General features: G+C 42.2%; 2 protein-coding genes across 5 annotated transcripts in view; both read right to left on the reverse strand.

Moving 5' to 3' along the window:
* Window positions 1–394: 394 nt before the first annotated feature.
* On the reverse strand, window positions 395–9951 carry SC5D (sterol-C5-desaturase). Of its 4 annotated transcripts, none has more exons than XM_087970143.1 (6): window positions 9909–9951; window positions 7538–7654; window positions 7197–7414; window positions 6418–6550; window positions 3880–3980; window positions 395–2560 (listed from the first exon to the last, which is right to left on the reverse strand). In XM_087970143.1, exons 3-6 carry the CDS (start codon window positions 7404–7406, stop codon window positions 2132–2134), a joined length of 873 nt encoding a protein of 290 aa, XP_087826269.1. In that variant the 5' UTR covers window positions 7407–7414; window positions 7538–7654; window positions 9909–9951; the 3' UTR covers window positions 395–2131. The 4 variants fall into 4 exon arrangements, with proteins under 4 accessions (XP_087826269.1, XP_087826268.1, XP_087826266.1 ...); XM_087970142.1 differs by having other exon boundaries at window positions 9877–9951; XM_087970140.1 differs by having other exon boundaries at window positions 9849–9951.
* A 1275-nt stretch (window positions 9952–11226) lies between these two features.
* TECTA (tectorin alpha) overlaps window positions 11227–27623 on the reverse strand; it is a 79540-nt gene continuing 63143 nt past the window's right edge. Inside the window, exons 18-31 of the mRNA XM_087970145.1 lie at window positions 24963–25573; window positions 23525–24086; window positions 21840–22039; window positions 17428–17811; window positions 16865–17151; window positions 15339–15619; window positions 14855–14965; window positions 14576–14778; window positions 13906–14069; window positions 13051–13299; window positions 12782–12944; window positions 12314–12401; window positions 12094–12210; window positions 11227–11947 (exon numbers count right to left, since the gene is read on the reverse strand). Coding sequence (XP_087826271.1) covers window positions 11847–11947; window positions 12094–12210; window positions 12314–12401; window positions 12782–12944; window positions 13051–13299; window positions 13906–14069; window positions 14576–14778; window positions 14855–14965; window positions 15339–15619; window positions 16865–17151; window positions 17428–17811; window positions 21840–22039; window positions 23525–24086; window positions 24963–25573 — 3521 coding nt within the window. The 3' untranslated portion in view covers window positions 11227–11846. The remainder of the gene's footprint in view (window positions 11948–12093; window positions 12211–12313; window positions 12402–12781; window positions 12945–13050; window positions 13300–13905; window positions 14070–14575; window positions 14779–14854; window positions 14966–15338; window positions 15620–16864; window positions 17152–17427; window positions 17812–21839; window positions 22040–23524; window positions 24087–24962; window positions 25574–27623) is intronic.

Below are 27623 nucleotides of genomic sequence, written 5' to 3' on the forward strand. Positions count from 1 at the left end.
AAGCAAACTCAGGAGGGTGGAATGTGTTATGGTAGATGTGGCTGAGATGCCGCTTATATGGTTATTAATGTTTTTTCCCCTTCCATTCAATCGTGTCGGATTCTTTAGAAACTGTCTATCCAGTGGCTTTGTGCCAAAGGCAGGACTAGAACTCTCAGTTTCTAGTTGAATGCCTTAACCACTTCACTAGGGTATCCAAACCATGGCAATTTTAAGACCTGTGGACTTCAACTCCCAGAATTCCCCAGCCAGCCATGCTGACTGGGGAATTCTGGGAGTTGAAGTCCACAGGTCTTAAAGATGCTGACTGGGGAATTCTGGAATTCAAGTCTTAAGTTGCCAAGGTTGGACACTCATGCACTACACCAAACTGCCCGTTTTATTAAAAACTATCCACAGAGAAATTATTTTAATGATTTCATCACCAGAAAACATCAGAACCAATAAACTAAATAAATCTACCATACAATATACATATATAGATATACCATCTCCACTTTTTAAAATTTACAAACATTGATTTTGCGCACTCAATAACCATACTTCATAACTTTCAATCTTTTAAAAACATTATTAAAGAGAAGACAATTTCCACAGACTGTCTAATTTTTTTTTTTTGGGGGGGGGGGTTAAGAAATGATAGGATATCCTACATACAGTAAAAAAAATCCTATCAGAACATTTTTTTCACATTATCTCCTGAATTATTTGCATTTATTTTTATCAAAGCAATAATATTTACTCTTATTTGTTGGAGGAAATAATTTTAGTGTTTGAAGTAATACATGCTAAAGAGCAGAAAAACCAAAGCAATGATTTATAATACCCTTCTTCCATCTGGACTCCATCTCCCATAATGACTAGCCAGCATCCAACTGATATTTTTAATGGCAGATGGAACCTTGTGAGGAAAGCAATAACACATATAAAGTGCATCTCTAACATTATAAAATAATGAAAGATTCCAAAAGGTATCTACTTCCACAAAGGTAATCTTAGTCTACAAGCAGAGGTGTCCAACCTTGGCAGCCAGCAAGGGGGATTCTGGGAGCTGAAGTCCACAGGTCTTAGAGCTTGCAAATTGGATGCCCCTGGTCTGATTAAAATTACAACCTTTTCCTGTTGCCAAACACTTCACCATAGAAGTTTGAAATTTGCTGGTTACAAAATGAATTAGAAACACACATAAACACAGAGATTCCTTTGTAAAACAGGGACTTTGAAGGAGTAATAAGCTAGGTTCCTGTGTTTTATTCCTGCCTTGCTTCAGATAACATCTTTTATTTTATTTATCATGCTTGGCATGACAGCTCCTTATCTTACAGATCATTCAACGTGTGTTCAATGAAACCTTGATATTCTAGACCACTATTTCTCAATCTTGTCAACAGTATGCTGGCCGGGCAATTCTGGGAGTTAAAATCCACATGTCTTAAATTTGACAAGGTTGAGAAAACCTGGTCTAAACCTTGACTGCACTTTGAATGTTCTGTTGCAATTTGGCATAGTCTGGATGTTGATACTTTGATACACATCACATCATTTTGTAATTGATGTGAAGGTGTCCTGGATAACCATTTGTCTGAGGGGGTATAGGGTTTCCTGCCTAAACAGGGGGTTGGACTAGAAGATCTCCAAGGTCCCTTCCAACTCTGTTATTCTAAGGACTTCAGAAATTCCCCCAACCAATTCGCCTGTTAAGACTAAAGTGCGCTGCAATATGCATTTTAGGAGGGTAATTACACAATGGAAACAATTAAGGAATCCATTCCTTCACACCAAACCCAAACACTGGTGGAACAGCAGGCATTCATAACTGACTGCACAGCAACAACGTACAAGGTGTTGCTGAAAGTTGCCTTTGAACATCTGCTGAGGATGGACTTCAGAGCAGCACTGACCACTTCCTAATTCATTCTAATGGCAACAGGGAAATTCATGGATGCTTTCTCCTGCTCAACATCCAAGAGACTGCTCTGCTGTGAACCCACATATTCTGTCTTCTCATCCTGGAATGTTGGGTGCCAAATATTTCCATTTTGAAAGCTAATGGATGGAGAAGGGATTGACTTCCGGTTATGCAGTTCATAAGGCATAGAGGTTCCTCATCCTTCAGTTGGGAGGGATATTGCTATTTATTTTTCGCTCCGTGGTCTCCTGGTAGTTCCTTATCCTCGTGGCGGTTTGCCAGCTTTTTCAAATACACGTGGGGGCCCTGGCCTTCAAAAGAAGAGGGGTTTTTGTAGGAGCCCCCAATTCTATCCCAGAGGGTGAAGTATTGGCCGTAATTGTATTCAAAGTACAAGTGGTGGTCCGTGTGATGGGCAGCTCCGTTGATGATGGGTTTCAGCAGATGGGGAACGCGATAGTCTCCGTCGTGAATGGAGATTGACCAGATGTTGACGAAGACATAGAGGCCCAAATAGGTCACTTTGTGAAGAGGAAAAAGGAACGGGTAGATATGATAAGGGACACTCTGAAGAAAACCATCCAGGGGGTGAAAAGCATGGCTGGCAAACGGAGTTGTGATCTTCCACGTGTGATGAGGCTTGTGGAAACGCTGTGGAAGAGAGAAAAGAATCAGATCATTAGAGAACGATCATGACATTTTCACTTCCTTTGGCTGAGGTCTCCACCGGCGACAAAAATAGCCTGCAGGGGATCCTCAACTTAGGACCGCAGCTAGAATTTCCACTGCTGAACAAGATGGCTGTTAAGGGAGCCGTGCCTGATTTTACCATCGTTTTTGCCACAGTTAAGCAAATCACTGTAACCCTCAGAAGGACAGGCCGGTTTCCAAGCACCCGGATTTTGATTACATCAGTTGGGGAATGCTGGGATAGTCCTAAGCATGAGGACCAGTTGTAAGTCACTTTTTTCAGTGCCAACTTCGAACCATCGCTGAACAAATGGTAAACCCAGGACTATCTGTTTTGGACAATCCTCAACCGATTTGCAGTGTGTTCTGACCCAGTTCCCCAAACCAGACAAACTCTCTGAAGTGAACTCAAAAGATGTCTTTATTAGGAGTGCTGGCAGCCCTGGCAAAATGCTGGCCCTCTCTCAATGCTGGCTACCAAGTCCGACCAGAAGACGAATTAGTTGTCTGCCATATCTATTAATCTCCGCCCTCTGCCTTTCATCCCCAGATCTAGGGTGGGGCCTCACTAGCAGCGGTGGCTCTTCATTCCCAAGGACCAGCCCATAGATTTCCATTGCTCTCCTCTGATTTCTGCGCATCCGCACGTCAGGCACTGGACCCAGTTATTCCTCCTCTTCCTCATCAGCCACCTCCAGACCTGGGGGCTGTTGACTCGCCACCTGAGAGCTGACGGATGGCCTAGGCTCTGCCCCTGCCCCCCCCGTTCAGCTCCATTCCCTCTTCCCCTTGGAGCCCTCAGGTTGCCTTGTTGCCAACCCTGACCCCCACGCCGCCACTGCCTCCTCCTCCTCCTCCTTTGATTTAGCTGTTGAAGGGGCTGGCGGCCAACAAGCCACAACACGATGTCTATTGTGAATTTCACCAGTGTTACCCCGCCATCTCTTATAAGGACAGAACTAAGTTCAGTACTGTGGAAGAAACCACATTGGGGAACAAAATGTTCCACAACAGACCGGCTCAAAGACTAGAGGACTGATCTCAATCTGCTAAACCTGCATTTCTCAGTGGGTTCAAGCATGGAAGTTGCCACGGTTGAGAAACGTTGTGCTAAAACCCTGGAATGTTGTCTCTAGCCAAGCTAGGAACATTCATCCAAACACGAGTGCTGTCCTGCTTGCTCTTGCCGATATCGATCAGCATATTGCTTCAGTCATGCACATTCCAGGTGACACCTTCTTCTTCCCAAAATGATCTTGCCAGGAAGTTATAAACCTTACCTTATATAAGAGCTTGTGGTGGAGAATCCGATGGATCCAGTAAATACACATATCAGTGAAGAACAGAAATGATAACATGCTGAAGACCACGCCAAACCATCCTAGATAAGGAGGGGAGAAAATTAGGGACTGGCAGGATTCCAGTCGGTTCAACTCATGAGAAAAGACATTTGTCAAATCTACTGACAATATTTATGTTTGTTATCTATTTTAGGCATCTACCAAATCCAAGAACAGGACAATTAAAGAACAAACCAGGGAGGAATGGGAGATTTTTCAGATCGATGGACCCAGCCTAAACTTGTGAACATATTTCTTCTTCCTTTCAATCCTGATCCTTTTTAATAGGAGGAAAACAAGCTAGATCAATGTCAGAATTTGCATTGCTGTCCTTCTATCCTGGGAACTATTTGGGGACAAATTTCAGCAATAAAGAGGCAATGGTGGAGTACTGAAAAAAAGGAGGTTTCCTCAAGGCTACTTCCTTTTCTTGTACATTAATGTTTCTCAAACTGGGCAACTTTAAAACATGTAGATTTCAACTTCCAGAAATCCCCAGCCGGCATAGATTTCTGGGTGTTGAAGCCCACGTGTCTTAAAGTTTTCCAGTTTGAGAAATACCACTGTAGGTGGTGAACCAAGTTGGTCTAACAGGGGTAAAAAAAATAAATCAGGAATTTTCTGTCTAATCTATTTGATTCAAAGGCATCAGCTTTTGTCAGTTGTCCTTTTCATACTCTGAGGAAGTTGAGCTGCAGCTCACGAAAGCTGATGCCTTTGAATATAATCTGCTAATCTGTTAATTGGAAAGGGGGCTGCTAGACATCCTCTTCCTCCTGTGAAAAGAGAGAGCAGAGCTGTGCTATTCTGTGTTTCTCAGGAGTCTTAAGAGAAATCAGAGGCCTGCAACACATTTGAAAAGCACATGCAGCTGTCAGCTAAGCAGGCAACAGCTTGAATGGTAACGCTTTTCCATTCAAAGGCATAAAAAATTTGCACAGATATGTGTAGAGTTGTAATTGCAGGAATGTTCCTATCTGATGGCAAACCTCAGATAATGAATGTTTACAGAGCAAATACAACTCAGGCAAACAAAGTCATTAATGTAAAGGATGATTAGAGAGAGGAAGTAAACATATGTTAGATTTTAACTAGAGATAATTAATTGTGTTAATTACTATGCTAAACAGTAACGAAAGTTAAGAAATAACCAGTTAACCAATGTTAGAGGATTACTAAAAATGTGTATAAATGCAAGACTAGACTCCAATAAAGTTCATCATGATTCATTTGATCATGATCAAACACCTCGACTGCCTCGTCATTACAACATATATGTGGGATGTTGAATTGCCTGATCAGTTAAAGCAGGGGTCCCCAACCACCGGGCCGCGGACCGGTACCGGGCCGCGGAGCACTCTCTACCGGGCCGCAAATAATTTTTTTTTTTAAAAATGGCGGCTTTCTTCACCTTCGTGAATGCTGCTGGGATCAGGGATCAAGGACACAAATGAAAGAAGGGGAGGGAGGAAGCAACCGAAGCCTGTCCTTCTCTCTGGGTCAGCTCTCTCAGTCGCTCTCTCGCTCCTCCACCAGCCCAGGAAGAAACTGCTTCAAAGAAGCAGGGGGCTTTCCTGTCGCCGAAGCGCCCGCTTCTCCCCCCCCCCACCCCGTCCGCCGCGCCGCGTCGCCCGCCCGCCGCGCTGGGTTCAACCCAGTGCTCGTTCTGCCTGCCTGCCTGCCTTCGTTAATGGTTGAATCGGAACAGCTTCGGCTGAGTAAAAGAGGCGAATAGTTATTATTCTCAGCCGAAGCTGCTCCCAAACAACCAGAAACTAAGGCAGGCAGGCAGGCAGGCAGAACGGGACACTGTGGATTGAAGCGGGCGGGCGGGGGGGGGGTGAAACGGGCGTTTCGGAATAGCTGCGGCGACAGGAAAAGCCCCCTCCTTCTCTCTCTCTCCCCGGTCCTTGCAAAAATTTTCTGCTTGAAACCGGTCCCTGGTACAAAAAAGGTTGGGGACCACTGAGTTAAAGGATTGTTGCCACAGTTCTCTAATTAATGATGCAAACTTCACAGGTCTGCTTCAACCATCACTTCCTTATGACTCCAATTAATGGACTAGACAGATAATTCACAGACAAATGCACATAATTCAGTAAATTACTGATGGGCAGGCTACTAACAAATTTAATAACACTGTGCTTGTGGTTAAATCATAATTACAGATTTTCTTCCATGCTATTTAGTATTTTACATTCCAAAGCTTTCAATACCCAATCCTAAAAGTTACCATAAGGTAGCAGACATAATTTAAAACATCTTTCCCTAAACCAATGCACTCCAAAAAGTAGCAGTTAAATTGTACCATATAAGTCCACTTCTAAACCATTTTACTTTAGGGGCCCAAGATATATTTCGGGATTGCAAAGTCTCTGGCGGAATGTAGAGAGTTTTAAGCACGGAGATAAGAAGGGACAGAGAAAAATAGCAGCACAGAGGTCAGTTGTGGAGGGAGTGCCAAACAGGGGTGCTTACCATAGGGAGAATCCTCAATGTTGCTGTAGAGTTTGCTGTAGCCTCTGACCTCAGCAAAGAAGATGGCCACAGTGGGAATGCTGATCAAAGGCAAAGATGAGACGGTGTGCTTTATCTCCCGCTGCACTTGATTCTGAACACAAAAGCAGACAATGGGTCAAAAGGCCTTTAAAACCACCCAGTCCTAACCTTGGAACTTTTTAAGGCTTGTAGACTTCAACTCGTCTGGTTGGAGAATACCAGGAGTTGAAGATCACAGGTCTTGAAAGTTGCCAAGATTGGAAAGACCTGATATAGAACTCACACTCCCCACCAAACGTCTGAGAAAAGGGGCTTCCCTAAAGCAGAGAATGAATCTGCAGCAGAATTCTGCTTTATTGTTCACCATGTAACATTACTTTACAATTCTATGCCTTGTATGAATGCATCATCCTCTCCAATACAACAAAATGGGAGGGGGGGGAGCAGTCAAATTCCGGCTAAAAGAACTCCTTGATAAAAACGAGGGTAACTAAATCAAGGGAAGATGACATGTGCCCAGCCTCCAAAAATACCATATAGATACAGCAAGCAGAAAAATCCCCCCTCCCCCTTTCATGAGATGTTCATTCTGCTTTATGGCACTAACATTTTCATTCACAAATTTAAGACGATGATTAAGCACGACACAATTCACAACAAGATAGAGTTCTGGTTCTTCTTTAGATAGGACCTCTTGTGAGTAATGGAATGACGTTAAAGGAAACAACAGCTTTGCCATGTTGCTGGAGCTCACTCACCTCTAAAAACTGGGGGTGCTTCTTTAACTTGTGATCAAAAAGCAGATAGTAGCTGAGAATGGCAAACAGAAAATATAGGACAAATGCCCCCAGGTTTGTTATAACAAAGAGACTGATAATCTGCCGGAAAGTATTGTCTTCTGGCCAGGTTGCTGGATAAACATAAGGTGTCAAAATAGAACTGTCTGCATAATCCAGGACAAGATCCATTGCTGCACCTGCAAGAGGGCCAGGAAGGAAAGAATGTTAGGTCAAACATAGAGAAATACAAAAGGTTATAGTTCAATATTCTAACAGAAGTGGGCAATTAATTTTCAAAGGGGCCATATGAAGAAGTTTACCTGTATAAATAACTCTTGAGAATGCACTTCTCTTTATTAGTTGCGTTCAGAAAGGGACATCAATCACTTGTTTTCAGACCTCCTCAGTTCCAAGTCACTTGGGGGTGGACCAAACCTCTAAAAGTAAAGTGCAACAGGAAATTCCAGGAATGGCAAGTTTTGACTGTAGTTTTCCAATCTCACTTGTACAGTTGACAAGAAAGCTTTAATGTAAAGGAACTGTGTGCAGTGCAAGGTGTGAGAGAGAAACAGGATGGCCTGGATCTCCTATCAGTAGATCTTTATCCCGCTTCTCCATGCTTTAAGGACGGAAGAAAGGGACTTGCTCCTCAACAACAATACATCTAAGTCACCACTAACATGGTGACTTTTAAGATGTGTGGATTTCAACTCCCAGAATTTCCTGGTCAGCAGGGGAGTTCTGGGAATTGAAGTCCATCTGTCTTAAAGCTGGAAAGTTAAAAGAAAGTTAACTTGCACCTCCTTAAGCCCTGGATCCCTCTTCATCTATTTCTAATTATATTGATACATCTATTTCTAGCAGGGCTACCCAATTCTGTAATCACTTTGTTCCCTATGCCATCCACCCGGTAAACTCGTAAGATTTGTTTTTCTCCCCATGTACACGTATACATCCAAACTAGACTGTGTTGTTTCTTCCGTGTCATATAATGTATGTGGGTATATGCATAATTTTGTATTTATTTATTTAGTCATGGTTCTGTAGTGTATATTAGAGGTAGTGACCCTTTGAGAGCTGAAATGCAACAAAGTATCATTTTAATGTATGCCAATTAGTGTACATTCAAAGTGACCAATAAAGTTATTATTCTATTCTATCATCAACCAGCTTCTTCATCTGAATCCCCCCCCAGGTAACCAGCATACCTGCCTCTCAGCATTGGGAAAATCTGTCTAAAGTAAAGTAAACTTTACCAGAAGATATTTATTTCAAATTTATCTGTAAATATTTATTTAAAAATAGGCTGGAGAACACTGAGAGAGAACCTTGAACCTCTGGAAGTTGCCCAGGGTTTAGCTTTGTTTAAAAAGATAACAAGCCCTGCTGGAAAGGAGCCCACTGGGAAATATTAACAGTGTAAAATAATCCTGGCCTAGGGAGTGGGGGAGAAGAGGAGGAGGGCACCTTTGAAGGTCTCTAGAAGTTCCTCTAGAAATTGTGGGTGCTCCAATCCAGGAAGTTTTTAAAGAAGAGATTAGACAACAATTAGTCTGAAATGGGATAGGGTTTCTTGCTTGACCAAGGGGTTGGACTAGAAGACCTCCAAGGTCCCTTCCAACTCTGTCTCATACTCTTCCTTTCTTCCTTTCTCCCTCCTTTCATCACCCTCCCTTCCTCATACTCTTCATTCCTTCCTCTCTCCCTCCCTTCGTCACTCTTCCTTCCTCATACTCTATTCCTCCTTCCTTCCTCTCTCCCTCCGTCACTCTTCCTTCCTTCCTGCCTTCCTTCCTCATAGTCTATTCCTCCTTCCTTCCTTTCTCCCCGCTTCCTTCCCTCCCTTCCTCATAATATTCCTTCCTTCCTTCCTCAGTCTTCCCTCCTCCCTTCATCTTCCTTCCTCATACTCTATTCCTCCTTCCTTCCTCTCTCCCTCCGTCACTCTTCCTTCCTGCCTTCCTGCCTTCCTGATAGTCTATTCCTCCTTCCTTCCTTTCTCCCCCCTTCCTCATAATATTCCTTCCTTCCTTCCTCAGTCTTCCCTCCTCCCTTCATCTTCCTTCCTCATACTCTATTCCTCCTTCCTTCCTCCTTCCCTCCCTCCTCCATCACTGGAGACTTTCAAGAAGAGACTGGACAACCATTTGTCTGAAATAGTACAGGATTTCTTGCTTGAGCAGGGAGTTGGACTAGAGGACCTCCAAGGTCCCTTCCACACTCTTGCCCTTCTGTTATAGAAGCTGGCTTAAGGTTTCAAAGGATGAAAACACAACCCCCAAGAAGGATCTTTGGCCTTTAAAGACCTTGCCAAAGAGAGGCCTTGAAAACGCAGAGCCGTCATCGTCGTTATCTTGCTTGTGGCCGCGAGTTCTTCAAGCCGGCCTGAAGGAAAAGGTAGGACGAAGCAAAACGAAGCGAATTTTTCTAACCGTCGTCACCTTCAACCCGCTTTCCCTCAGCTGGGCGGCTCGAGGGAGAGAGAACTACGTTTCCCTACAGCCTCAGCCATCGCCGCCCAGGCTGGGGGATTCTGGGAAATGAAGTCCAGGCGCCTGAAGGGCCTCAAGGTAAGGAAGGTGGGCGGCCACAGCGCGAGTCCTCACCCCGCCACACACATACGCACCCTACCCGGACGCTCCTCCGCGCTTCTCTCCACCTGGATCCCGCCGCTCCGCCAACCGCAGCTACCCGAATATCGTCCACGATCGACTCTCGAAAGCACCTGAACTCTGGTGATAACGGGGAGGTCCCTGCGCCAATCACCGGGCGGGAGAGGCGGAGTTTCGCCAGCCAACGACGCAGGGATTGGCTGCGCGCCTCACGAGCCACCTGGCGGTCGAGAGTCGCGCCACGGCCGGTTTGGACGGCCGGCTGCGGATTGGACAGCGGGACCCTCGGCGTGAGGCGAGCCTATCAGGAATGCGGGGGGCGGGTTCAGAGGCGTGGTGGGGGTGCGCGGAGTGACCCGGCGTCGTCGTGATGGTTAAGTTTACCACAGCGAGGGAGAGGTGGATTTATTTACCTCCGAAGAAGCGGGTGAATTGATTTACCTCAGAAAAGAGCGGGAGGGTTAGGCCGCCTGTCCCCAGGCTGATCCCGGTGGGACGGGATTAGGTACGCCTCCCCGTCATAACCCCCCCCCCGAACTGGTTCCTCCATTCGGGTTGGGGTAAAAGGCGAGGAGAGGGAGCCGTCTTGGGCTTGTGGAGGTGACAAGAAAACGAAGAGAAAGAAGTTGGGCTTGTGGAGGTGACAAGAAAACGGAGAGAAAGAAGGGAGGCCTTTCCATTGCCTCCCAACGCCTCCACTATCTTGCGTTTTTGGTGATACAAAGTTCTCGAGTTTCACCTTCCTTGGGTTGGCACCAGTGGTGGAATTCAATTTTTTTTTTACTACCGGTTCGGTGGGCCTGGCAGGAGAAGGATACTGTAAAATCTCCAGTCAGAGGTGGTATTGGCCGGTTCTCCGAAATACTCAAAATGTCCGTTACAGGTTCTCTAGAACTGGTCACCACCTGCTGAATACCACCTCTGGTTTTGGCACTAGTTTTGGTATTGATAGACTTGGCGAGATCTTTGCTTATCAACATCTTTTAACGACCCCATAATCCCTTTGCGGGATGGAGTCTGGGCAACTGAATGGAACTAGCAGAGTGTTTTAATGGCCGGATGCCCTTCCTCTTGCCAATGCAGTTTTTATTTGCTGATCCCTTCTGGAAACCCATCAAAAAGCAATCCATTTTTTTTCCTGGAAAGCAAAGGAAGTTTATGAAGCCCCAATCAACAAGTTTTCCAAATATTTACAGCAGAGAATATTCAATATATTTTTTTTGGACTGGCATGTCAAGAAAAAAACATGCCTAGCTATACTACAGGTGTTTTCCCCTAGTCCCAAATATAAGCAAACTTCACAAAATAGAAGGCTGCCAGGAAACAAGATCTTGTTCCCCATGTTTAATTATTTTAAAATTACACCAGCAAACATCTAGAAGAAAGAAGTTAAATTCAAAGAGTAAAAATGTGTTCATACAAAAAAAACCCAGCAAAAATGGCTATAATGTAATTGTAACATTTCAGGGCATGTCAAAGGTTTTCTCCCAGCTGTTGATTTTTTTAGTCTTCTGAGGGAAGGTTGGTTACCAACTGTTAGATGGGCACAATTCGTTAAGATGTGAATAAAAGAAATAGCTCTACGGCGATTTAAACTCAGCAATGAATGGCTTATAAAGCAAACTTCAGGATGTCAAATCCAGAACATCCAACAGCTACTCTTGCTTTCCCTCCCCATCCTAAGTTCAGAAAGTAGCCAAGCTGCCCAGATGTTTCCTGCAAAATTTAATAATTCAGATTACACAGATTTTGGTAAATATGAAGACAAAACTGGACTCTTGGGAAGACAAACAATCAATTACTGGATATTCAACTTGCAGATCTCCTGATAGTTCAGAAGAATGTGATTTTTACAACTTTGTTAATACCATTTAAAGAGGCCAATAACACCAGTGCTGTAACAGACAAAAATCTGTCATTACAAATGGTGTTGGACAGTCACGTGGATTGCAGGTTCAGAGTTGTACATATTTATAGGGACCTAGGAGGTTATAGCAAATTCCAGTACTTCGATAAACTATGTAGCTGGGCTGGACTGAGAAAGATTACACCATAAGAACAACTGGCTGACAAGAAGCAGAAACAGCCTGGCTTGAGCCTCAGTTGAAGAGCTGGTTGCTGCAAAGAAAAGTAGAAGAGACAATGAATATTTAAGCTGCATGTTTTAAAAATAATATAAACTTCAGTCAGAAACATGCAGTTTCTGTCGTCTGTATAAATGCCCGAGGAAATTTCTATCAGTTCTTGAAAAAGGGTTCATTCACCTCGACAGCTCTTGCCATCTTTCTGCAAAGTTCCAGTTACGCAGCTGCAGAGTGGCCCATCCACCTGGCTTGTGCATATCTGTTCACAGCCTCCATTGTCTTCACACCAATCTAGGCCTAAAAGGCACAAGTCAAAAAAACAAACAAACAAATCTGTTTAATCCTGCATCTATGCAGTAAAATTGATCCAGATTTCTGAATGGAGAAACATCACACTTACGTTTTCTTCTGATTGGTCCCACAGAAATGATTTGTTCATTGAGATTTTTGGAATAATCATTGGCCCTCCGGGTATTCTGTGGACAATTCTGATTGAACCAAAAAGAAAGAGATATAAATGCTTCTGTGGTACACAACTTCTGTTGGCTTGAAAACATATTGTACTTTGCATGATTTGTCATTAACAATTTTTAAGAATAGACAACCAGGGACCAGAGAGCCAAAGGGATAAGAGATAAAATAGGCACCTTAATCATATACAAGATTAAAGTATTTAACCAAACCTCTGAGCTATAAAGCAAAAGTTGCTGGTCCCTATCATTAAAGTTGTATCTGAAGTACATGCATTTTAAATTATACTGTCTTTCAAAAATCAACTTTTTGATCAGCTGTGAGACAGATTACCATTTTTAGGACAGCCTTAAATAGCACATTGATGTGAACTGCATCTGGAGTTTGTACCACTTACTATTTTACATGAGTATCTTTCCGAATCACAGAGTGAGACTGCACAGTGCAAATGAACCTCATCATAATCTCCAATGAATTTGAAAACAGTAACATGAAAACGGCAGGTGAGGGAGACCCCATTCTCCTCAATTCCAATAGTATTATCCTTTATATTCTGACAACTGCAAGAAACAGGAATGCACTGATTACTTCCTGCAGAACACCCAAGAACTGACAAGCTTTTTTTCTGGAATTTCGAACACTGGGCACTGAAAAAGCATAGCTCACCCTTCTTCAATGATGAAATATCTGAGCTTGTCATTGCTGTCTCGTGATGGTGTTGCATAACATTTGTTCAGTGTGAGGATGAGGTGAGTGGAATCTGCTCCCAGCACAAAGACACCAACGTACAATACATCACGCGTGGTTAGCACAACTTCTCCTTGCCTGTAGGGATGCTTATAGGATGAATTTTTATATAGGGCCATTTTGGTAGTGAAACTGCCTTCCTTTGTAGGCACAGTTAGATTAATGACACTACAAAGAAAGAAACAGATGGGAAGAAAATAACTGTTACACACAAAAAACACCATTGGGACAAGTCTGCTGTTTGAGAATTTAAAACTAATAAATTTGGGTTATTATAGTTGTTATTGATTCATTTAATTTATTTCCATCTTTGATCTTTATTTACACCCTATTAACAGAATTAACCATTACCAAACTTAATAAAATATTAACTATATAATTGGCATCCAATTGAAACATTTCCAAAAATTACAAAACTAATGCTTGGAAGTAATTTATTTTGGATGTCACCATTTTGTTAAAGAGGACAACAGACAAAACCAGATGTTATTGCTATAATTGACAGTAAGGGAAATATTTTTTAAAGAACTGGATCAAACTCAGAAAATAAAAGATCTTTCTTCAAGGGAATAAATAAAGCAAGAGCTACAGCAATTGGTTTTTTTTTTCTAAAAAAAAATCCTAATGTTTACATTGTGTCAGAACTTTGGATTTCAACTCCTAGAATCTCAGTCAGCTGCACACCTCCAAATAAAATCCATGAGATAATGGAATCCCTTCATCCAATTCTTCATTACTTCAGAATGCCCAAAGAGTCAACACTATTTTTCTTACCTGAGCATTGGTCTCACAACAGAATCCAAAGAAATTTTAATGTCAAGCTCATATGCACAGGAAAATTCAACATTGATGGTCCTGTCTCGAGTGATGATATTTCCAGTGTTGTTTGCACTTTCAATCCAGACTGTGTTTTTATACATAATGTGGGTGCTGTTAGACTACAGTATGAAGAGGAGAGAAAAAATGTACATGCTTAGAAAAACAACCTGCCTAATGATATAGTTATTTCCTTAGATCCTGGATTGTCTTACAGTCTCAAATTTATGCTGCAAACTTCATTTTTTAATCTAATCAAATGGAATTGAGATGACTAGCTAAGAAAAGATCTCTAATCCAGAGGGAACTATGTCATGACCAATTATTTCATTTAACTAAGAAGAAAGGGAAGTCAGACATGTAGACATCCATGCCCAAGAAATAAAGGGCTAATGGCAAAGTCCCAAATTTGCCAATGATGGTATTTTGGTGTTGTAAGTTTTTATTCATATTGCTAATTTTATCATAAAGGAAACATTGCAAAATATTAAATGTTTATGATGTTCTGACAGCAGCGATGAAAACAACTTCCATCGCAAGATGCAAATGAAGCTAATCCAGAAGCTTTAATAAAAATCCAAGTGTCACAAGGGGGAAAATAAACCCATAGTTCCTCAATCATTCTGACCTGTACAATGTTTCCACAATTGCCCTTGGTGTTGTTGATCTGGAAGGAGATGAAATCTTCGCCTTCAATGCCAGGACAACGGCGGTCATTGATGCGGACACCTTCCCTTTCAAAACCCAGTTGGAACAGCTTGCACTTTGAGATGGACACCTCCATTAGGGCAGCTTTGCAGGTCACCTCAGCATCTAGAATATCATGTGTGTCTGAGAAGAAGGAAGAGGGTTACCACAGAAACCTCATAGGACATTTCTTATCAGGATCTATTTGTAGGGTACTCACTGTTTCCATAGGTAGGAGGTTCAATGCAGCCGCACAGTTCTCCATCGTTGTCTACATCACAAGTTCTGTTGGGACAATCTGCTCCCATGCAGGGATCTTCAACCACTCCTGCTAAAAAAAGATAAAAAGGTGGGGGTGGAAAACAGACAAGGGCAACTGATTTATTTTATGTTCCTTTTTTTCAGAGGAGATTTCCTTGAAAGATAGGATGCAAAGTCTAAGCAGAAAAAAATAATCACCTGTACTGATATTCCCTACCATATCTTCAAAGGCTTCTTCCCCTGATAAAACATTTTCTGTTTCTTTCCAGTGGGGGAAACCTTTATTGTGCTAGCAATCAAGGAAGCATTCATGGTGAAAACCATGGCAAGAAGACTCTCCCACACCAAATATGCCCATATTTATATTCTTTTACTCTCTGCTGAGGGAAATGCAATGAAGAAACTCTAAAGAAGGACTAAACTACTAAGACACGCTTGCTTACAGCAATTTTCCTTCTCAATCCACTCTGTACTGAGGATCCCAAAGGAACGACAGGCCTCCCCATATGCTGCTAAGGAGCCACAGAGCTGATACTTCTTCTGATTGTAGCAGCCATCAAGAAAGCATGATTCATAAAAAGGCAACGGGTCCAGCAGTCCATAACAAGGCTGGAAGAAACCTTTCATATCAGTGAGCCTGAGGCAGTAGCTGTCACTCTGCAGGATTTGGATTTGAACGTTGTCACAAGCGGCAGCATATTGTGAATACTGGAGCTCATTGCAACTGGAATCATAAACACAAAAATTACAAACCAGAAGAAAATAACAATAGTGGTTTGTAGAACCATTATTTTTAACTTAGCATGTGGTTTATATTCCACCAATGAAATAGTATATGGGAATAATCTTAAGAGACAGGGAAGAACCATATAGCCAGGGCTATGACTGGGTAAGAGGCAGTTTAGCTCTCAATAGGCATGTGGATGTAGCAAATGTCTCAGAAGGAACTGGATGACCTCATGAGGCTGACAGCAATCTTGCAAGTCTGAAACCACATTTCTCCCATGTGGTGTTTACATCCAAGAAACGGGACTGTTTCTTCTCTTTCCTGCTGGGCTAAGCTGCCTCTTACCTGTTTGCCCTGGTTGTTCTTCTCCATCTCCCAAGCTCATTCCAAATACCATTACAGCTATCTTTGATTTATTCACTAAACTATTGTTAAATAAAGCATGGTTTTCCACAACATCAGTGTAATCACGATGTCATGGTCTGGTAAGGAATTATTTCCAGTACCAGTATGTTTTCATCCATTCCTATTGGCCATTAGCTGCTCTCAACAGAAAGGACAACAGAGGTTTTGATTGAATATGACACATGGCCAGCTTTGAGTTATTTTTGATGTGGGTCAGCTGCTTAAACTCTAACCCTTTCCTAAATGTATGGGTTTTCAGTTCCTGTCTTCAATTAACAGCTGTCAAAGGTTAGCTCTTCGGACACAGGAGTGCCTTTGAGCATCATAACTATTTGACACATCCTTTCTAGCCTTTGAAAGCAGAAATAAAATCAAAACAATTTATGGAAAAGGAACTAGCAATTGGATTCTCTACATTCTTCTAGTTATTGCAAGAGGCCTGGATTTTGTTCGTTCTTTCTAGAGTTGGCAGAGCGTGATAGGAGTACCAATGCAACTGTGAGTCTTTCAGTGCCCATCTAAACCTATAACAGAAGTTGGTAGAATTGTTTGCTGCAAAAATTAGCTGATGAAATGCCATAAAGAAGATACTCCCCTCACCACCAACTTTTTCCAGCAATTCTTCACACTGATGTCTCTACCCAACTTCCCAAATGGGCCCATGCAAAGTATCATTGATGTCTTCTTCCTCTGTGCAGTGATTAATTAAAAGCACATCGTAAACTACTTTTAAATGTGGTCCCTGGCAACCCACAGATGGGACAATATGTGGCTGATGCAGCTAGAAAAATGAATGAGTTCTTCTGGACGTATCACTCACTTGGCCCCACCCGTTACCTCTTCTGCATGCCATTGGTTTTCCAGCTCTGGGCCAGGAACACGCTGCTGACGACTGGCTTCCCTCGCAGGGTGACATAATCATCAGTGTAATCTCCATTAAAATTTCCACAAAGCCCACAAACTTTGTTTTGCAAGCGTTCACTAATGGCAATTTTGATAATGTTGAACCCATTGTAGTGGATCTGGATATCTGGGCTTGTGTCTATGACCAGGAAACCTTCCAGGCTGTAGATTTTGGTTGACAAACCAGTCACAAAAGGAATGCTCACTGATGTCCCATTTACCTAATTGTGGAGGTAAAAATACTTTAGTCTGTAAGATGCCCATCCTCCCCTTTTTAAGCAGAGTAGACTCCTTTCTAAAGCCAAGTTTGGAAGTCTGGCTTTGGGTCATGCATAACCCAAACCCTTCTTCTGTGCCGTTCTGCTTTCTTTGCTGGTATCTCAAACATTGGCAAAATGATTGACAAAATTGGGAGGCTACTGACCAGCCTCAACCCACCCACCCCCAGAAGTGGCTGCACCCCAGTCCAACAGTTTCTTAATGACTTGATGCTGTACCTTAATTGTATTTCGATCGCTGATAAGAATCTGCTCCTCATTAATATAAAAGTAAACCGGTGAAATTATGGTCAAGTTGGGATAAGTCCACTTATCAAAATTGATGATGAGCTGGAAGGAGATGTCGGGGAGCTTTTGGCAGATAGTGGAGAGGACGAAGGCACAGTTGGCAGGGAAGTGGAGGAAGGCACCATCAAACGTGCGGAAGACCCCTCCTCCTGCAGCAATGCAGTAGGAGCTCTTCATGCTGAAGCAACCCCGGACTCCATTCTGGAGGGCGCACTCCTCATCGGATTTACACTGCCGAGGGTCGCACTGGATCAGGTTTCGTCGAAAGCAACGGCAACGGCGGGTGCAGTCGCTGTTCCAGAAAAGCTGCTTAGGCTGCACAAAAGGGGGGGAGGGAAAGGTAGACAGGATGCAAACAGTTCTTCCAAGAGTTGAAAGCAACATCTCTAAAGCTCCACCAAACATCCTGGAGAATGGAACAAGGATCCAAAGCCCATCTCTGGGGCTTCTGCCCTGTTCTGCTGACAAATATGTCAAACATCTACCAAGAGGTGGTCTTATGGGCCATGTCAGCAGACCTAAGGAATGTGCTTCCCAAGTGGTCCTCATGGCTCAGAGCCTCTGGAAAGGTTTGACGTCTGACTGGATGCCATTTCTGTACCTCCTTGCTGAGCTTGACCTACAGAGACTTCACCTGTCCATGGCATTCTGTGTTTGTTTTGCTGCAATTTCATTTATTTTATTTTGCTTCTTGCTCCATTGGAGCACTTATTCCAATTCTTTGCCTTGTCCAACAATAACATATTTGCTTATAGCTGGACAGTCTGGTTTATTTTATAATTGTGATTTCTTTATATATATATTTTATTTGAAGAGAAAGCAGCATTCATGCATGCAAACCTACACGCGCACACTTTCTGTGCAGAGAACATTATATTTTAATTCCACTGCCAAGTGTCTGCTGCTGATTAGCAGGACCAGTATGAGATAAATGTTTGTTCCATTGTGTTGGTGTTTCAATATACAGTTCTTCCTGACCTCAGTTAAAGCATTTTAGTTAGATAATATAATATGATACATGCAATTCATGTACACAATGAACAATCATCAACCACAGTGAACTAAATACAGTTTTTTTTTCTTTAAGAATCAGACAGTAGCCTAACTACCAAATCTTTTTGCAGTTCATCAAGCTAGCTGCGTTGTGGGGCCATGCAGGAACCAGCTGGCTCCTCGAAAAGTTTATTTTTCACCAGGAGAGGGAGGCTGTGTAGAGCATTTCTTAGTAGACAGCCTAACATGCTCTCTTGTCAGAAGTTCTAGGCACTTGGCAAATGAAAATCTGTGGGGTTTAGGTCAATATAATTCTCTTCAAAATGTCTTTTTTCTATAGGGCAACAGATGTATAATAATACTGCATTTTCAAGATAATAACCCATTTCAGTTCCCTATTCAGATACATTCAAACATTATGTTTGTCATTTGGTGACAGCAGCAAACCGATGTAGAAACAGGTCAGATGAAACATGTTCAGCGTATCATCTCATTTCCGATATGCAGTGTGTGTTCAGCTACATCACCAGAGAGAGATTTGGAAAGATGTGAGAGAAAAGCTTAGAGCCTTAATTTTACACATTTATTCTTTTCTTCATCCACATTTTGGCTGCTGCAACATGAAAACTTATTTCTGAATTTTTAGCATGTTATGGTTTGCTGTTGCATCCAAACATAATATGCTATGTTTTATGTAACCCATTACCCTGAAAGGTAAGATTAAAAAGTTTGAAATCCTAGAACAATCTGTGGTTTAATGCAACCATAAATCACAGTTTACTACAAAGTAATGGTTGAGATCAACCTACTAAAGCAACATTTCCTCTTTGGGATCTTGTTTTAAAATGCATATTCTGGCTTAGAGGCCTAATCAATTCTGGCAGACCAAAAGACTTTTGAAAAGTTCCTGACTGGTGTCCCTGGCCTGTTATGCTCATATCCTGTAAAAGGAAAGAAATTCAAAGGTAGAGTTTCCATAGCAACATTTCTGACCACTCCTCCAAAGAATAGTGATACCAGTAGCCTTTTGACTGCTGAAGTGTAGCTTTGCAGAGCAGCACACATTGCATTCCATTCTTTCATTATCAGATTTATAGCATAATAGAGAACAAGAGCTCAGACTCGTCAAATAAATCCAGCTACTATTTTTTCTTTTACTTGGGATGTAAAAAGCCAAGTACAGGAAAGTAGAAAAGCAAAACTGGCATCAGAAATGATTCTTCACAGTGGCTTTATCCAACTGTTAGATGGGAACAGCCAATGGTTTTTCTTAAACTTAGGTTTCTTAGTAGTTTCTTAGAAGTAGTCTTTAGCTTCCTGTCTTTTCAAAATAACAAAGACAGGAAACTAAAGACTATTTCAAAGAAACCTACTTATTCCTTGGCAACGTTTCTAAGCTGTCTCATATCATTTAGCATTTCCCAAATAAAAAGGGGATATGCTAATTTTTAACCCAAGACATCTTCTCCAAACATGGAAAGCTATTTGGTCAGATTGTGGCCCATTATTGCCTTGCTTAGATTAGCAGCATCCTTGATACGATGCAATAAATACATCAATGCCATACTAGAAAGCATAAAAGAATGTGGAATTTTGGTTAGAATAGGTATATAAATTAATACTTTAGGATAGAAAAACGTGCATCCTGGGGAAAACTATACACATAAATAAGCCGAAGCAAAAAATGAAAAGGAGGAGGAGACAGGGTAGTGGAGGAAAAGCTTTATGAACGAAACTGGAAAACTGACAGGGATTGGTCTCTAGTAGATACGGTATAAGACAAGGTAAATAATTTCCTGGGATGAGAACCAAGAAATATCAACTTATCCCATTGAAAAATAATCACTAGATTGATGACTAACTCAGAAATAACATTTGATATCCCCCATGTCAAAATAAAACCTACTCACAAACCATTTTTCACCTTGATTAATCCTCTTTGTCTCTCATTTATTAGTTTACCTCTGCAAATGAAATGTCTTTTCTATAAATTTATGGCTTCTCTAATCTACAAGAAATAAATTGTGGGGAATCAGAAATCAGTAATGACAGGGAAGGATCTCCTGTGGGGTCAGCAAGGCATGCTGAGAACATGACAAAGGTACTGTCTTCTCATATTTCCCTCTCTTCCTTGAGAAAAAAAAAAGGGCTGAAAGTATCACCCCATTATCGAGAACTGGTATCACTGCATTGTGAGGTTGAAACTGATGCTAAACTGATACCGTGTCCTTCATAGATGCTCCCAGTGCATTATTCCACAATTGTCTTTTATGAGATCACTGAAGGGAGGCTGAACCTGGCAGCAATATTGACTGGCAATGCAGAGGAAGGGGTGGTGGTGGGAAGGAATCATAGTCCCTGAAAATTATCTGCAGAAAACAAAATCCCTTTTTAAAGCCCTGTGAACCCAATTCCCCAAAGAACAGTGTTTACTTCCCCCAAAGCCAACCTATTACGGAGCATTATTGTTGAAACAACGACAGGCCAACGACATTCTTTGCTTCCTTCCTATTTAGGATCTATTTGCTATGCAATCCCACGGGCAGTTTAAGGGCAGAAAGACACTATAATTTGTACAAATTCTACAAGGCTTCTCATCTTCTCTTTTTTTGCTCATTGTGGTTGCTTGGATAAATATAAATGAGGATGGCTCCTTCAATAAGAAGGAGTGAGCTTCCTGATTTGGATGCTAAAGGTCAGAAGAAAGTGAGATAATAGCGTAAAAGCAAACGTATCCTTATATCTCCTAAAAATAAAAAAAAACAAGGGCACAAGAAAAGAGCAGCCACTAAGCTGCACAGATTTACAATTTAGAAATGCATCATTACCAAGCAAAGGAAGCTTAGGGGAGAATTTCACATAACGAGTTTCTTTTTTAAAACAAAAATAGCTCTTTGTATATTGTTGTTGTAATCTTTATGGACCATATCTATTGCAATAATAGGAAGAATTCGTGTAGACTGTACACCCACACTTAATACTCATAATGGATGCTACTCAGGACATGCTACAGAAAAATGTTCTCCCTTAATGTATTCCAGACATGAAATCCTGATTTTGAGACTGATTCTATTTAGGGGTTTATTTGGCTGATGTTCTTCCAGCATCTCACTGCCAATATTGTCTTTTAGACAAAAAGAAATGAGACCGGTTTTCAAAATATTGGATCTTCAAGTCCCATTGGGCCAATGCTTAATACTGAACCATGGCATTTGTGCAATGCTGTTATCCCTTAAAGAGATCCATGTCTCACCTCTTCTTTGCTTTGGCAACACTATCTCCCAGGCCTCCAATGGCTGACTCAGAACATCCTCACAACCCAAGACCCTATTTTGACACCCTGGGCTTACCTCGTAATATTTTCCATCTGCGTAACAGCCGCAGTTGTGAGGAAGAATGCAGCTTTTACCATTGAGAACGTAGCCTGGATCACACTGACATCCTTCCACGCAATAATGGTTGCAGCCACTTTTCAGCCGGATGGCAGCACAACGAGGCTGGCAGACACTCACGCAGCTTTCGTAGTGGCTGTTGGGAGGACAACTGACCGCTAGAACGCAAAGGACAAAGTTTCTTAACATGGGTGCATCTCGGTCTGCAAGTCATTTATTAACATGGTGAAGCCATATACCTCTCTATGACACAATAGACCCAAGGAGCTTAAATCCAGAGAAACATTTTGGTTAGGACGATTGAGAGTCTTGAAAGCCATCTACCCAAGGTAGATTAGGAAAACATACTTACTGGCACATACAACTGATGGACAAAGATTCCTCTGGACCTGGAGAGCTAAGAATGAGCAACTAGAATTGTCTGTGGTTTAGTAAAAATTGGCCTATTATGTAGAAACAACCTGAACAGGAAAGATGGTTTTTGGTTTGGAGATAATGTCTTTAAACTACAATGTCTGAAGAAAGTGGTTAGTTGGAGGCAATATGAAGGAGTTGTCCATGTTGACTGCCCTGACTGTCCTTCTGTGGCAGGCTTGAGGTCAAATCTTACCTTCGGAGGTGATGTTTACTCCCCATTTCATCAACCCCAGGGATAAAAAAAAGAGGGGGGGAGGGAGAGAGAGGGAGGGAGAGAGATGGGTAGAGAAAGAGAACTTGATAGCAAGGGTTCAACCACTCTTACTCCTTTTTTGAAACCACCTCTCTAACCCTAAAAAAATACCTCTGTGTTTGAACAAGGAATTTCTGAGCTGTATCGAAACCAAAGCCTCTGTCCAGGAACCACAAACAAATCCCTGCACATTTGAATGCCACACTGCTCTCAAAACATCACTGTGGCTTTCTCAAAAACTTGTTCCCTTTCTCTGTCCAAAGAGACAATTTGAAGAACCTCCCAGTCTTCCGAAGGGCTGAGATGAGTGGATAAATGCCTAATTGCAAAGCTTTTCCCTTCTGCCCGTCTCGGCCGTTAATGAATCCCCTAGTGGAAGGGGCAAGGCTGATGGAGGCTGTCAATTTGCAGACCAAAAAAGATCCTAATTTAATTTGTAAATCTGATTAGTGAGGAAAACAACTTTTCAATGGATTTGCCAGACGGTCGGCCTGTCTAAGACACTTTGCGTCTTCATTTATGAGACGAATAATTGAACAAAACATGGTAACTTATTGACAGGAGAGGCTCTTCGCAAAAATTGCACACACTTTCCCTTCACTTGCATAAACTAATAACATCTGCATGTGACAAATGAAGAATGACTGCCTTGGGAAGATGAGCAGAAACCCATCAGTGGAATATAAACAGAACTCCTAATGATAAAAAGAAATCTTATTTTAAAATGGAGAGAAGAAGAAGAAGGAGAAGAGAAGAAGGAGGAGGAGGAGGAGGAGAAGGAGAAGGAGGAGGAGGAGGAGGAGGAGAAGAAGAAGAAGAAGAAGAAGAAGAAGAAGAAGAAGAAGAAGAAGAAGAAGAAGAAGAAGAAGAAGAAGAAGAAGAAGAAGAAGAAGAAGAAGAAGAAGAAGAAGAAGAAGAAGAAGAAGAAGAAGAAGAAGAAGAAGAAGAAGAAGAAGAAGAAGAAGCTACTCACAGCATGAGGTGAAGTTCCTCCAGCCCGTGACTGCTATCCCCTGGGTTTGGCAAGTGCTGGCATAATTTTGCAGCCAGCTGCAAGCTGTTTGCACTGCTCCACCATCAATGCAGGTGTCAAATAAGCAGTTCTTGTAGAAGAAGGCTGGGTTGACCTTACTGTGACACCTGGAGAAGACACCACTCTTGCTAGCAATCAAACTGCAGAGCTGCTGAGGCTTCCAGAAGCCTTCTACCTTACGACAGCTTGGGCACCTATCACCACAGCCAGCCTGGCAAAAAGGGTCCCGCTTGGCCCAGCTGTGGCCAAACTCATTAATGCTGGAGACCACAAAGCCACCAGAGGTCTGAAGATCATCCTCAGGGTTGCCATTGTATCTCCCGCAAAGGCCGTATGTGCTATTTTGGAGGTTCTGTGGAATTGTGATGGAGAGGAAGGTCCTCCAGTCATACACCACCTTCAGCCCAAAATCGGTCTCTATAATGATGTGGAAGCCGAAGGTGAATATGTTGATCTTCCCTTGGCCCAGCTTCAACGGCAAGTAAAGACGTTCTTTGTTGATCTGCAAAAAGGCACAAGGAAAGTCAGATAATAATAAACAGGGCAGTTGAAGGAGGCATGCTGTCAGCATTTGCAGCATGACTGCTATTGTGAGACAACCCAGGAGCAAAACACAGCACACGGAGGCTTAGACATTAACAGTGGTTTATATACAAGACATATACAGAAATATACGTGGTAGGCAAATACCTGACAATCAATCAATCTTCTTAACTCTACACGGAGAACTCTGCAATTGATACAGGAACAAGAAGAGAGAGATACATCCTCTAATGGCTGCCTTATATAAACACCTTTTAAAGTGGTAAAACTTCTGTGGACCCCTTCTTAGTCTAAAACCGGCAAAAGCAATGCTGATTCATCTTCATTGCATCAGCCTTACACTGCATCAGCTTTACAGCCGCTGGTCAGCTCTTAAATCCCAATACCTTTCTTGCTTCGAAGAAAGACCAGCTGACCTAGGAACCCCAGGTTTAAACCCTCACTCCACAGGAGAAGCTTACTGCATATTTTTGGCAAGGTCTCCATATCTCTGCAGGATTTTCTTATAGTCAGGTTAAAAATCCAGTTCAGTTTGCAGCACTTGAACACTTAGCGAGATCCTGGACAACCAAGCAAGGTCAGACCTGATTAATACTGAGAAGAAATGCCATTGGGAAAACCAAGACTAGACAGGAAAGTTAAAAAGTAAAACCGCTAGAAGATAATAATAAACAGAAAATTACACAGACAGGATCAAGAGGAGGCCACAAAGTCCAATTCAACCTGGTGGAATTTCTATTTTCACACATTAAACCCCCAAATTAATTGGTTTGGGGTGGTTTCAACCTCTTATCCTGATTAAGGCAATGGAGGAAAGAACTCTCTATTAACTTACAAGCACAGTATGTTTGTAGGCTCGATGGATCACAATGCTGTAGCTGAAAACTTCCACTTCCACCTGCTTCACCCACAGAGCCAGAGAAGGGTCTCGATCTTCATTCTTGGCAACCACTGTAAACTCAGGGAAAGTATCTGACCTCTCGGACCTCTGGCGGTCAATGGTGGTGCAGAGGACCAAAGGACAACTGCTCTGAAAGTCAAACGCAAATCCATCGAAGGTCAAGTAATGGCTGTAGCCGGAAATGATGCAGGAGGCATCTGTGCGGACCTGGCAATAATATAAGCCATTCTCCTCCAGGCAGTATTCATCCTCTTTGCAAGGGAGGTTCTCACAGCGCACACTGTTGTCAGAGCCATTGCAGTAGCAGAAGTACTGACAGTCGATGTCCATCCAGAAGGACTGATTGGTGGAGAGCTGGTGGCCCTCAAAACTGCAGCCGCAGTCGCTACGGAGAATGCATTGGGTGCCCTGGAGCACAAAGCCTTTGTCACACTGGCAACCCTCCACACAACTGTCCAGGCAAATGGGCCCCATGCTCAGAGTGTCACAGGATTCAGAGCAGGACATGCATTCCTCAAAGTGGCTGTTTTCAGGACAGGCGAGCGCTGGAAGAAAAGGAAGGGAGTTAGTGGTCAGATGGATGCCATCTTCTGGATCAGGCAGCATCCACCTTGACCCGAGTCCAGCTGAGGCATTCACAGAGGTATTTCAAGATGGTAGCCATTTGCATAATCAAAGTTCTGCTCTTATTTTGCACAATATACTTAAAAAGAGTTAGGATCTTGGTCAAGGGATCCTAAGCTGCCATCTTGACATCTGCCACAGACAGCCCTAGAATTAGGAGAAACCATACTTAACCCCTCATCCCATACAGAGCTTAACAACCAGGTTGGGAGGGAGAGAGGAAGGGTGATCATATCAGATTCCGACTCAATCACTATAGATGGTTGTGAAACGAACGATCTGATCTTTATAGAGAAGGACTTCCATGAAGTGACAAGAAGAATTGATTGTTGCAAATCGTTCTTTCCCTTAAAATATTACATCTTTGAAAAGCAGGGATATGGAGGTAGGGAGTTAATAGTAATAGTAATGGGAGACTTCAATTATCCTGATATCAATTGGAAAACTAATTCTGCACCAAGTGAGAAATCAAATAAGTTCCTTACCAACCTAGCTGACAACTTTGTTGTCCAAAAGGTAGAGGGTGAAACTAGAGGGACAGCCATACTGGACTTAATTCTTACAAACAGAGAAGAAATGATAGAGGGAGTTGAAACTGCAGGAACCTTGGGTGAGAGTGACCATGTCATACTAGAATTCAACATAACACAAACACAAGCAACAGAACATAATGACACCAGAGTCTTGGATTTTAAAAGAGCTGATTTCAATAAACTCAGAGAGAACTTGGGAAAGATTCCATGGATGAAAATCCTAAAGGGGAAAACAACTCAAGAATCTTGGGAAACTCTAAAAAGTATGATCATAGAAGCCCAGACCAGCACAATACCACTGAGAAAGAAAAACAAGAAATCCAAGAAGAAACCAGCATGGCTACAGAAAGATCTCTTTGGCAAATTGAAAGAAAAAAAGGACAAGTACAAAAAATGGAAGGAAGGACATACAACTAAGGCAGAATATCAGCAGATAGCCAGAATCTGCAAAGACGAAGTCAGGATAGCAAAGGCTCCGAATGAACAAAGACTTGCAACAAAAGTCAAAGATAATAAAAAAAAGTTTCTTCCAACATATAAATAACAAGAAAAAAATCAAGGAAACAGTCAGTCCACTAAAGAGAGAAGATGGCAAGGAAGTAACAGGCAACAGAGAGAAAGCAGAACTGCCTAACTCATTCTTTGCATCCGTCTTCATGCAAAAAGAAACTATAGCTCAACCCACCAAAAACATAACTGTAAAAAACAGACCAGAAATAAAAGTTAAAATAAGCAAAAAAAATAGTAAGAGAACACCTGTCGATCTTGATGAAAACGAATTGCCAGGGCCTGATGGATTACATCCCAGAGTTTTAAAGGAGCTGGCAGAGGTCATCTCAGAACCACTGCACCATATCTTTCAAAAATCCTGGAGCACTGGGGAACTACCAGAGGACTGGAAAAGAGCTAATGTGGTTCCCATCTTCAAAAAAGGGAAAAAAAAAACAGACCCAGGAAACTATAGACCAATCAGCCTAACATCAATACCCGGGAAGATACTGGAAAAGATAATAAAAAAACAGATCTTCCAACATCTAGAAACAAGTAAAGTAATAACTAGCAGTCAGCACGGGTTTGTTAAAAACAGATCATGCCAAACCAATCTTATTTCATTCTTCAACACAGTGACTAAATTAGTAGACCAGCAAAATACTGTGGACATAATATCTTTAGATTTCAGCAAGGCATTCGTTAAAGTAGACCACAACCTACTTCTTAGTAAGCTAGAAAGAAGAGGAAAAGAAAGCACCACCACTAGATGGATTCGCAACTGGATGGCAAACCGTACTCAATGAGTAGTCCTTAATGGGTCTAAGTCTACATGGAGGGAAGTAAGCAGTGGGGTGCCACAAGGTTCCATCTTAGGCCCCGTACTTTTCAATATCTTCATTAACGACTTAGATGAGGGAATAGAAGGGGAACTTACCAAATTTGCAGA

The sequence above is a fragment of the Notechis scutatus genome, chromosome 7 (genome assembly GCF_049901735.1).
Source record: "Notechis scutatus isolate UNSWTSFEM ecotype Mainland chromosome 7, rNotScu1.2, whole genome shotgun sequence".
NCBI lineage: Eukaryota > Metazoa > Chordata > Lepidosauria > Squamata > Elapidae > Notechis > Notechis scutatus.